We start from the raw sequence: 12,244 nt of genomic DNA, 5'->3' as shown, positions 1-12,244 counted from the left end.
ATAATCACAGACGCGTAGAAGTGCGGCGGTGGAAGGGATTCCCCGGGCTCATCTATTCCAACCCCCAGCCTTCTGGGTAATAGCCACACACACGGACCCAGAAAGACTTGGGCTAGCAACTCTTCCATCATGTTTGTTATAATAGCCACTGCTTCATATTAAATTGAAAAATAAATCTAGCTGTGAATGTGTCGCAATCAAAATCAGATTTCTTCTTCTTACTGTTTGAGGCCAACTCTTGCTTTAGGACCAACAGATGTCAGGCCCAAGACAGTATACCACCATTATGAATCTGGGATGTTAAAGTGGCCATTAAATAAAATTATCAAAATTGTATCAAAGTTAGAGACATATCTGTTAAGATTTGTTGATTCAACACCACAAATACTATGCAGTAATACAGTTCTAGTAACAGCACACTACAAATCTGCCATCTCACATTTGTGTGATTCTTCTTATTTTCCAGTGATACCAGTTAATTGTTTCTCTTACTAAACCTGTGTGCTATATCCACAACATTTTTGGGTCACTGCTAGACTAATAGTATATTGCACAAACCTCCTGATTTGTTTACACAACATTTGTGCAGAGGTTATACGATACGGCCATCACATGGTTGCTATCCTCTTATTTTTTAACCGCATAAAGCTCATTTTCTCCCCCCCCCTTGAAGCAATTGCACAAAAGCACTATTTAGCTGTTCCCATTTATTGCAGGCTGCCCACTTTGTGGTAGATTATGAAGATGCACTCTTATTGTGCATACAGCATGTACCTGGATGTGCAAAAGTGAGACAGTCTGAAAGCACCCCCGGTGCCATGGTTCGGTTTTAAGATTTAGATAACTCTTATCTAAATCTAGACAAGGTTCCAATTTACAAACCTCCCGTGAATCAAGCTTTTTAAAGCTTAGACTATACTTGGCATCAGTGTTTTCATTGCAAAATGGCCTGTTTCTACTTTATTGTTTCGTTAGAAAAGAATCTAATTAAGAAATAGGGGATCTCATGTTTCTTCTGCGTTGACATGTTTGAGCTTAGTGATTAACAGAACTGGCAATAGATAGCAGCGTAAACAATCCCACTTAAACGTATTTTGATTAAATGAATTTGGTGCACATTTTCGCAAAGCACATTTGGCCATGTTCAGCATGGTACGCTATCTATACATAATGGAAAAAATTGTGGCGGCCTCCAATTCCCACCCCCAAGCAGAAGGTATGCAATTGCTACAATTCATAGCCTCCCATCCCGGTATTAATTAGCTTGTCTCACCAACCCGAGCTGTAATATATATAAATGAAATTCTAGAAAGGCATCGGCAAGAACAAGATGTTGAAGCCAAATGGAAAACATGAACCAATAAAAAGGCTGAGCTAGTAGAAGGGCAAGCTTAGCCTTTGAAGTTGTTTCAAGTACTGCATGCTTTAATTTTGGGGTAATCGTATGACGATAGATACAAACAAGAAATGCAGGAACAGCTTTTGTAACTTTGGGGCCAACTGGAGACAAATCAATGTGTTGAAGGTTACCAACAATTCCCACAGCCATTGAAAGCATTAGTTATTGTTAAATTGGATTTTTAATCACCGGCTTGAAAAAGATTTGTGAAGGTGGCGTGAGCACAAATTTACAATGCCAGCACTTTTTAAAAATAGGGGTAAAGCACCACAGTACTTAAGAACCTAGAGAAAGAGATGATCTTAGTAGTTTGGCAAACAATAAGAAGCCTGCATTTCTTCATATCCGATGTTTACATTGACTTGTTCAACTTAATGGACCTGTTTGGGGTTAATTTACCATGGCAATAAATTAATGATGAGTGCTCAAGAAACATGTAAGTTGCTTGCCATCATTATTTTAGATCATACTCTTTTGGGTTATGTTTATATGGTTTTAAAACAAAATTATTGTTGTTGTTGTTGTTGTTGTTGTTATTGCTTTTTTAAGAAAAAAAGGTGCCGGTACTCACCATGAAATTGTTACAGTAAGTGCCACATTTTTAACATTTGGGGAGGAAAGGTGCTGGTACTGTGTACCCTTAAGGACCCCCAGAAAAAAGCACTGATGATGATGATTATCATCCCCCAAGCTTTACCCTAAGGTGAAGGGGCAGGTTACATCAAGTGAAACACGATATTAAAAACAGTTTTAAACAATTTAACAATCACAGAAATTAGGTGGATCATTGTTGTTGCTGCTGTTACTATTGAATGCTATATCACCTGGTGTCCCCATGGCCACCCACTGAGCCCCACTGAGCTGTGGGTGTAACAACTCTTCCCAACCATCCCCAAATTTGGTCAACTGGGAGTGGGAGACTGGCTTGGCATGATGTGTTTTTTACTTTTACACAGGGCACCAGAAAAACAAGAGTCAAGGCTATCCCCCTCCCAGAAGAAAATCCTTTGTTTAAAAAAAAATGCTTTTCATCTTCTTAGGTTAGCCAATGCCAACCTGATGCCCACCAGATGTTTTCAGCTACAACTCCCATCAGCTCCAGCCAGCACAGCTTTTAGAGCAAAGATGGTAAACTTTTGGCCCTTCAATTGTTAGACTACAGCTCTCATCAGCCCCAGCTAGCATGGCCAACAGCCAGAGATTAGAAGAGTCCAACATCTGGAAGGCCCCACGTCTACCATCCCTGCCTCAGAGGCTCAGCACTCTTATGCTGTACTGATCCAGTATTGGGCCCTTGTCTAGCCCCCCCCCCCCCGCCCTTATTTTTCCACGTAGAAAGCACTCTCCAGCCTCCTTCTCAACCTCTGCATCCTGCTCTGGCAGCAACAGCGGATTGCTTAATGAAGTTTTACTTTCACTCGGTTTAATTATTTGAGGGCTGTGTGCTCCCTGATCTATCCCAGTTTCCCCCAAATATATGTTTTTATTAATAGTGGGGGTGTCCCTCCCCCCTCCCCATTTTAACAACATTATAAAAGAAGAGTGAATGAGAACAGCTTTAAAAAAGTGTTTATAGGGTTAGAAAATACAAGGTTTGCCAGGTGTGTAAGCTTCAAAGCATACTACTGTGGTATGTTTTTACATAAGATCAGACTAGAATGATTTAGGCCTACCTAACAGAAGGTTCTCCATTTACAGAATAAATGAAAGGGTGCCATTTTGCATTTAAAAAGGATCTGGTTGGCCAAATCTCTGGATGAGCGTACTTTGTGAGTCAGTTTTTCCATTTGAAGGGGGGACTCCTAGATAGCGTTGATAGCATAAATGTAAAGGGAAAGTGCCATGCCTTTCCAGTGCCTCAGAAATTTCCAAATGTGCAGCAAGGATGAGCCAATGTGATAAAGATCTGTATAAAGCAGATCTTTTAGCTCTTCTGGGAAGATGCCCAGTTGAGATGGCCTAGGAACTGGGCAAATGGTTTGGCCTCTTCTTTTGTTGATTGCTTGATACGTCTAATCCAAGAATTTAAAGATTACCTCACGAGCCCACATGTGATAGAAGAAGCTTTGTGTTCTTCTGCAACCCTACCAAGCATAGTGAAGAATGAATGGTGGAGTTTAACAGTGAAATGACAAGAACAAAGCATGAGTTTTAAAAAGATTTCTGAATTTCTAACCAGCTTTTTTTAAACAAAGGGATAAAGAACAATGTTTATTTCCACACCCCAATATATTACTTGAAGATTACATTGTTGAACTTTGTGTAAATAGCAACGAGGTTAGGATCCTTATTTCTCCCTGATCATGCACTAAACTCTTAGCTGGATGCCATCTTGGCTTCCCTGTTAATAATTTACCTTGGACACCCAAAAATCACTCCTGTCTGGGGGCAGAGGGTCCCAAGGAGGTGTCATGGCAGCCTATATAGCTTTGGATATGACTGAGCTACCTCAAGAGGCAGTCATGGGAGGAAGGGGGGAGAGCAGGCTTTTTGCCTCCCTCTCCCACCATGTTTGAAAGTACCAGATATTGGGGGGGGGGGATTAGTTCTAATAAACAATGTAAACACCAAACAAGCCACATGCTAGCTTATTAGCTTTCTGTTAATATAACATTCTAAAATGGGCTTAACGTTGCATCAGAGAAACTGAAAAGCTTGTTAGAACTGCATTCTGTTATTGCAGCTGCAGAAGCATTTAATCCGTGCTAGGGATCATTTGGAAAGGGACTAAAAATAAAAGTGCCAATATAATAACTCCACTATATAAATCTATGGTGGGACTGCATTTGAAATACTGTATACAGCTCTGCTCACCTCACCCCACTTCAAAAGGAATACAGTGGTACCTTGGTAGTTAGTGAAACAGCCTGGCTCCCGAACAAATTGGTTCCCGAATGCCACAAACCCAGAAGTCAGTGTCCTGGTTTGCAAACGTTTTCCGGAAGCCAAACGTCTGACACGGCTTCCGCTTGAGTGCAGGAAGCTCCTGCAGCCAATCGGAAGCCACACCTTGATTTTCGAACCGTTTCGGACTCCTGAAACGGATTAAATTTGAGAACCAAAGTTCCACTGTATTGTGGAGCTGGAAACGGTTCAGAAAAGAGCAACGAAAATGGTCAAGGGGATGGAGCAAAACTCTTTTAATGAAAGGTTACAACATTTGGCACTTTTCAGTTTGGAGAAAAGGTAAACACTTGCGCACAAATTTATTGATAGCTGCACAAATTATGATAGCTAGGAAGTGGAAGGGGCAAATATAAGAAGAAGAGGAGTTTGGATTTGATATCCCGCCTTTCACTCCCCTTCAGGAGTCTCAAAGCGGCTAACATTCTCCTTTCCCTTCCTCCCCCACAACAAACACTCTGTGAGGTGAGTGGGGCTGAGAGACTTCAGAGAAGTGTGACTGGCCCAAAGTCACCCAGCAGCTGCATGTGGAGGAGCGAGGAGGCGAACCTGGTTCCCCAGATTATAAAATGGAAGAATGGTATAAAGGGGTGTGGGATATATCTATTAATGATAAATTAACATGTGCCATTAAGGTTAGACGGGGCATATGCAGGAGAAATGATTTTGAGATCTGGAAGGTGTTTTGTAGAATTTGTACTGTTAAAACGGAAAGCGATCAAACCATTGCAAGAGGTGTTGAAATTTTGGGAGGTTGGATAGTTACAATGGAATGGTCTCAGTCGTCGGGTGCACATTTTTATTCTTATTTATTTATGATTATTACTTTGTCAAAATAAAATAATTAAATTTAATTAAAAAATTTAAAAGGTGATTAAGAGGAGCTATGATAGAAGTACCCAGTTACTTAAATGTACTGTGTGTATCCCACATGTAATCTTACCCCACTAACAAAGTCACGGAAAGGATGAAGTGAAGATATTGCTAATACTGGATCTAAAGGGGGAAAGAATCATTGTTCATTCAAATGCACATTAAAGACAATGCAAAATTTTGCAGATGTGGGAAATGCAAATAGCAATTTAAGAGATGCTTGTAGAAACTGCTTAGGTAAACAGACAGCTTAGATTAGTAGAATGGCCTAGCATCAGGTATCGTTGAGAGAAATGTCGGCAAAGTGCAATGCATTAAGAACTTTTAATAAGAAAGAACTGATTACCAAACGTTTGATTCCTCTCGACATCCACCCCTGCTCCTGCAAACACTTTTTTAAAAAAACAATGCATCAAAACACATCAAAAATACAACTAGGTAATAGTAATATTTCATGGCATTAACATAAAACCATTTCTTTAAATAGTCACAAAGAGTGATATCAAATGGTGTCCGTCCACTGATCTCTGTAATCAGTGCAGAGTGCAATTAGTGCAGAGTAAGAGGGAAGTTTCAGTGGTACCCCCTGCAGCTGTGCACCCATCGGAAACTGCACCACGGGGCCCCCAGTCTTCTGAAGCAGATTTGGGGAGGCACAGAGGATTGCAGGGGGAAGAATGGATTGTCCAAGGATGGCTGGTAGCTCAGTGGTAAAGAATCTGCTTTGCATGCAGAAGACCCCAGGTTCAGTCCCTGGCATCTCCAGGCAGGGATGGGAGAGAGTCCCCTCTGAAACCCTTGACAGCTGCTGCCTGTCAGTGTAGGTAATTCTGAGCTAGTTGGACCAGTGGCCAGACTCAATATAATGCAGCTTCCAATGTTACTCTGTACCAAACATTGCCACTCAATAAATCTGTTAGTCTTTAGGTGCAATAATGCTGTTTTTTATTTTAAATAGCCAGTTGGGAACAAAACATATGGGGCAGGATCAGAAGTAGAACACTTTTTTAAGTTCAGTTGATTTGCAGGGAAGAGACTTGAGGTCATGATAAACTTTCTCATTAAAATCAATTGTATTCAAAAGTGTTTAACTTGGCTGGATCATAACTTGGCCCAACTGTTGGCTGGATATATGAACATCAACATCAATTTGTGAAGTATTCTGGAAGATTTAATGTTGATAAAGGAATGAATGAATTACAGCCAGTCGTGCAAAATTCTACCTATGCACCAAAGCAATTCCAGCTCCTTTATGACAGGCAAATAAGACATTCAGTTACACCACCTCCATCAAGACCACAAGAGAAACAAGTCGTTTAACTGAATGGGTGGATATACTTCTGAAAGGCTGGATAGCATTCATATGACATTTTATCCTCTCTGACATGTATCTGGATAATATCCTTCATACAACAAGTCCACCTAGTATGACTCAGAACAGAGCTACCAATTAAGATATACAGCAGGGTCTTTAGTTATTAAATTCTTCAGAATACAGTAGACAACATGGAAGAATGAACTGGTGGGCATTTGGACATGGGTAAACCAAATGTTGGGTGTGTAGATAATTTTAGATTGCACTTTTTATTGTAAAAATAAAGAACGGAAGCTACCTAGAAGGTTCTTTAATATATGATGTTGACCCATTGCTACTGTAATTTCTACTGAGAAAGGAAATGATCCTGATTGCAGTTGTTTATCACATGCCTAAGGAAGCAGTCTGCCAAGAGATGGATCTGAACCAAATTATCAGTAGTAAAATTATTCATCGTTTAACTGGAATGGTGAAAAGGGAAGGAATATCTAATATGTGTGGGTCCTCCCACCCCACCTCGCATCACCTGTAACCTATAGAAAGAATAGGCTGTAGCTTTAAAAACAGTGTGATAAACACCAGCACAGACCTTACAGGGAATTAGAGTCGCTCAGGAATCTTCACATAGTGGGTTTTTCATATATTTCTAGCATTTGCTGAGCAACGGCCTCTGTCCTTAGGATAGCTCTTTCTACTGATACTCCAACATGCCAGAAAGCAATAATAAGTGCCTTGATTTTGCTTGTATCTTGATAATCAGAATAAGAATAGTACTAACAGACCCTCTTGCTAATATCATTCCCAACCATCAGCAGACTCACAAGCCATCTGGATCCCTCCCCCTTTGGCTCTGAGCTGCACCAAGATTTATAGTTCAAAAAGAACTTGAGCATGGATAGCAGCTATCTTTAACCAAGGCTGTTAGTCCATATAATTTAGTATTGTCTACACTGACTAGCAATGAGCATTTCCCTACCTGGAAATACCAGGGATCTAATCAAGGAACTTTTCCATGCAAAGCATCTGTTGAACTATAGCCATTCCCTTACACATACTTCATACAGTTGTGTTGATGGACAAAATCTCCACCCCCAAAGGGGGGACGGGGACTGTAGTACATAATAGCACAATAAATAAGGCCAGTGCCCCCCCTTGCCACTGAAGGAACCGGGGTACAAGCAAATTGCCCACAATAGTTTATTTCTGCCCTGGACTGCTCCCAGAGTAGCAGCAAATCCATCATGTCTTCATCACATTCCACACTTAAAGTTTTGGAGTTCCTGGGCAGGGGGAAACAAACCAGAGCATTAATACAACGTGAAATAAAAGGTGACTCAAACCTGTAAGGAAGAAAAGTATCAAATAATTTAGGAGCTTATGCACTTGTGATTAAAAAAAACTCTAGGCAAAAAATGTTTATACCTATTTTGATCCCTTAGCTAATGCTAAGAAGTGCATTATTTCCATCAAATACTGGTGGCAGGGACTGAATGTGAGACCCTGGAATACCATTGAGCTTTATTTCCTAATCCTACAATAACACCACATATTGGCCTTGAAAAGTTACATCACACTTTTTGCACTTTAGCAGAGCTGGGGAATCTATGGCCAATTCAAAGCTGCTGCCCAGCCATCAGCCCCAGCCAGCATTGGTCAGTGGTCAGGGGTGATGGAAACTCCAGTCAAGCAAAACATATGGAGGGTCACAGGTCCCCCAATTTAGATAATTCACAACTCAATACTATAGAGATGATCTTATTTGAATTATAGAGCTTAGAAATATGTCTACTCAAACTGGAATGAGTTTGCATGTTTTCATGTTTATTGTGCACAGATATGGTGAAAGACATTATAAATTGCTGATTGCCATCTTTAGCACAGAGAAAAATAACACCTCCCAAGAACATGGTCTCTCTGGTGGAAGAAAGCTGATTTTCTGCAACAGCTTGATCCTATGTGTGATTACTTAGAATAAGTACCACTTTTAAACAAAGAAAGAAAGAAAGAAAGAAAGAAACGGACTTAAGTAAACATTTGTAGGATGACAGTCTACACTGAACCAAGGGGGTTTAAAGATCGTATAGAATAATATGCATTGTAACAGAGAAAGCAATCTGATTCAACGTGTGTTCACTCTCAAGAAAGCCCCACTGAATTCCATTTGACTTTCTCCCCAGTTAATGTGCACAATATTGCAGTCTTACAGCCTAATGGAATGCATGTCTATTTGGGATTGTCCTATTCTGCTCAGTGGGGTTTACTTGCAGGTGGGAGTTCACAGGGATGCAGCCAAAGAGCCCAAAGGGTAAATGAAATCAGTGGAAATGCTAAGTGCATGCCTAAGTACACCCCACTGAGACCAACGGGGGCTTAACTTTGGGCTGGATAACACCCTCAGAGTGTGAAAATACTAATATTTGTGAACAGGAACCCTGCTGTGTTGGCACGACGCCACTGTGCAGATTGGGAAGTTCTGCAATATGACAGACTAAATCACCAATGCCAGTGTTTCTTGTGAAAATGGACTTTGGCAAAGCAAGAGGCGGAAGAAGCAAGCACAGCAGGAGCAGCTTCTCCACAGGGCAGGCAGAATGACAAGAGTATGAAGTCAGAGCAGCACAGATGATGATGATGATGATGATGATGATGATGATGATGATTTATTATTTATACCCTGCCCATCTGGCTGGGTTTCCCCAGCCACTCTGGGTGGCTTCCAACAAAATATTAAAATACAATAGTCTGTCAAACATTAACAGCTTCCCTAAACAGGGCTGCCTTCAGATGTCTTCTAAAAGTCTGGTAGTTGTTTTTCTCTTTGACATCTGGTGGAAGGGTGTTCCACAGGGAGGGCGCCACTACTGAGAAGGCCCTCTGCTTGGTTCCCTGTAACTTGGTTTCTCGCAGCGAGGGAATAGCCAGAAGGCGCTCGATGCTGGACCTCAGTGTCCGGGCAGAACAATGGGGGTGGAGACGCTCCTTCAGGTATACTGAGTCGAAGCCGTTTAGGGCTTTAAAGGCCAGCACCAACACTTTGAATTGTGCTTGGAAACCTACTGGGAGCCAATGTAGGTCTTTCAAGACCGGTGTTATGTGGTCTCAGCAGCCGCTCCCAGTCACCAGTCTAGCAGGTCACCTTCAAAGGTAGCCCCACATAGAGCGCATTACAATAGTCCAAGCGAGAGATAACTAGAGCATGCACCACTCTGGTGAGACAGATGGAGGAGCAGAAGGTGTTGGTGGACAGGCTGCAGCAGTATCTGGGCTTTCATTGCCAGTCTGCAAATACAACTTAAGACTGCATCAAGGCTATTGCTCCATCAAGCTCAGCGCTGTGTAGAAGCTCTCCATGGTTTTGGACAGAGGGTCTCTCACAGGCCCAGCAAGATGTCAGAGATTGAACCTAGGATGTTCTGCATGCAAACCAGCTGCTCTACCACTAAACTGTGGCCCTTCCCATAACTTGGGCAAGTCATGTTTGCAACAAGACAAAGGTAACTTAATGAAATACCAAGGGATTAGCAAGGTATTGGTCCATGAAGCATGCAGTACAGCTACAACATTTGAGATATATATTTACTTTCTACAACAGCCTTCCCTAGTCTGAGGCCCTCCAGATGGCACCTCTGGCTTGAGTATCACCTAAGAGCATCAACAGTATTTCAGTTTGTTTAAAGTAGCAATAGGAAAACACAGTTTACTGAGCATCTGATGATCTCACACAGTTCAAACAGGACAATTACGACCCCACCCCCCTTGAAACCTACTTTCACTGTCTTTGGGATTTAATGGACGTTGTTTCACAAAAGCAGAGCTGTAAGTTGTTGTGATCATGGGTTTTTCTGACGGATCGCTCTTCAGCGTGAGAAGGTTTGAGAGCTCTGAATGCCAAAGAAAGAAAGAAAGAAAATCCAAAAACTGCAGGAAAAGCACATAACGTTTCAAGCAATGCAGCGTTGAGAAATGCTGCTATGTTTTATAGCTAGCCCAGCAGAATACATGGAAGGCAACTGTTGTCATGATCTGTAGGACAAACAGTGAGATACTCTAGCAAAATTACAAATGGGGTGGGTGGGTATAAGCTGGGAGTACTAGACTGTACTTGGGTACAGTACCAGAATAACATCTGTACTTTCTTGCACAATATATGCTACATCTTGACCCTCTCTTGTACAAGCAGTCCTTGGATGGAAATTCTCCTTGTCTCAGTTATATGCAGGAATGGATTACAACTGACTAGGAGAGCCTGGCCCATAAAAGGAAAAAGGGGGAGCAAACCACCAACAGCAGCCAGTTCCCCCACCCAGTGGCCCCTCTCCCTCTGCCCTTCTCCTGCATTACAATCATATTCTGCCTGTCTTCCTGCTTTGTCTCTGCATTGCTATGTTCTGGTCCCCTCCCATAGCTCTCCAGGAAAGAGGGGGAAACACACATTTCCCTATGCCCAAGCTATTTCTCTTGAGAAAATGGAGATCAAGCACTTCAGAAGCATGTCAAGGGCAGATGACTGTTCTCAAGCACTCTCATCCCCCCACACTCCCAAAGGGGCCCTAAACTTTGACAACTCTAGAACTGGTGTAGTTAATTCCCTCCCACTGGCTACAATTTGGGTTGGGAAAACCAAAAAGCTTCCCAAACCAAAAAAGGGGAGGGAAGCTTCCTTCCTTCTCCTGCTAAGCAACAGCAAGTCTTTGTTATGCTGTTGAAATATACTTGGAGTCGAGAGTGGATTTCATGCTCTTTATTCAGCTCATAGTGGTGAGGAGGAATGGAAGTTCCCCCACAATATCTGCTTTATATACATTATTTACACAATGGGCTGCACGTGATTGGCTAATTCCGGGATTCTCCTGTAGGCCAATCAGGTTGTGGATTCACTTCCACCTGGAGCTGGATTGGGTGGCTCCTGCGGACCAATCATACTGCTGCATTCTGATTCCCATTGTTCTAGGACCAATCAGACTGCTGCATTTTGGATCCTATTCAACTCAGTACATAACACCTGTGTAAGATAATGTCAGTGCTTTTGCAAGCAAAACAGGGTTTTGTTTTGTTTTCAATGAAGCTGTAAAAGAGATTAAAGTGCTGTAGCACTATAGGCAAAAGGGACAACCAAAACCTCTATTGCAGCTCTCTAATAACCACCTGTGACCAGCAAGGCATATCTTTGAGATTCATGCAGTTGCTCCACCATGAAATCTTACTGCTAGCACCAACAACCAGCCTGCTCTGCCCAGGAAGCTCCATGAAAAGTATTCCATAGAAGTGACTGTGGATATGCAGCTGTGTTTCATACATTTAAGTGAGAAAATGAGTCATAACTGGATCCACAGCAACCTCTCTCTAGCAACAGAACCTGATGAAAAGCTGACCTGTATACGCTGATGACGCTATTGATTTTTTATCCAGGTCATCTTGGATTTTCAGAAGAACTCTTTCCTGCTGGAGAGCTTCTAGGTACTTTGAATAAGACCAGGAAACCTACATTAAAAAATAAACAACACCAAGAAATTAATTGTGGCACAATGGTTTAGTGGGCCTTTGTTTTGCTGTGTAAGATAATGTTAATGTTTTTGGATGCAAAACAGGGTTTTGTTTTGTTTTTAATGAAGCTCTAAAAAGGTTTATCATGCTGTAGCCCCATAGGCAAAACGGACAACCAGTTCATCTACTGCAGCTCTCTAATAACCACCTGTGACCAGCAAGGCATATCTTTGAGTTTCATGCATACCCCCCCAACCACAATTTCAGCC

At 41.8% G+C, this 12,244-nt stretch overlaps 2 protein-coding genes across 2 annotated transcripts in view; one reads left to right on the top strand and one right to left on the bottom strand.

The window, feature by feature from the left end:
• Positions 1 to 12,244, top strand: part of POLR2K (RNA polymerase II, I and III subunit K) — a 245,521-nt gene that overhangs the window by 142,733 nt on the left and 90,544 nt on the right. The window lies entirely within an intron of this gene.
• RGS22 (regulator of G protein signaling 22) overlaps positions 7,675 to 12,244 on the bottom strand; it is a 75,340-nt gene continuing 70,770 nt past the window's right edge. Inside the window, exons 26-28 of the mRNA XM_081873990.1 lie at positions 11,864 to 11,972; positions 10,259 to 10,372; positions 7,675 to 7,771 (exon numbers count right to left, since the gene is read on the bottom strand). Of these exons, the coding sequence (XP_081730116.1) occupies positions 7,755 to 7,771; positions 10,259 to 10,372; positions 11,864 to 11,972 (240 nt within the window). The 3' untranslated portion in view covers positions 7,675 to 7,754. The remainder of the gene's footprint in view (positions 7,772 to 10,258; positions 10,373 to 11,863; positions 11,973 to 12,244) is intronic.

Source organism: Podarcis erhardii, assembly GCF_964252035.2.
Source record: "Podarcis erhardii genome assembly, chromosome: 8".
Taxonomy (NCBI): domain Eukaryota; kingdom Metazoa; phylum Chordata; class Lepidosauria; order Squamata; family Lacertidae; genus Podarcis; species Podarcis erhardii.
Note: the sequence above shows the minus strand (reverse complement) of the source record. Positions and strands in the feature narration are given on the sequence as shown.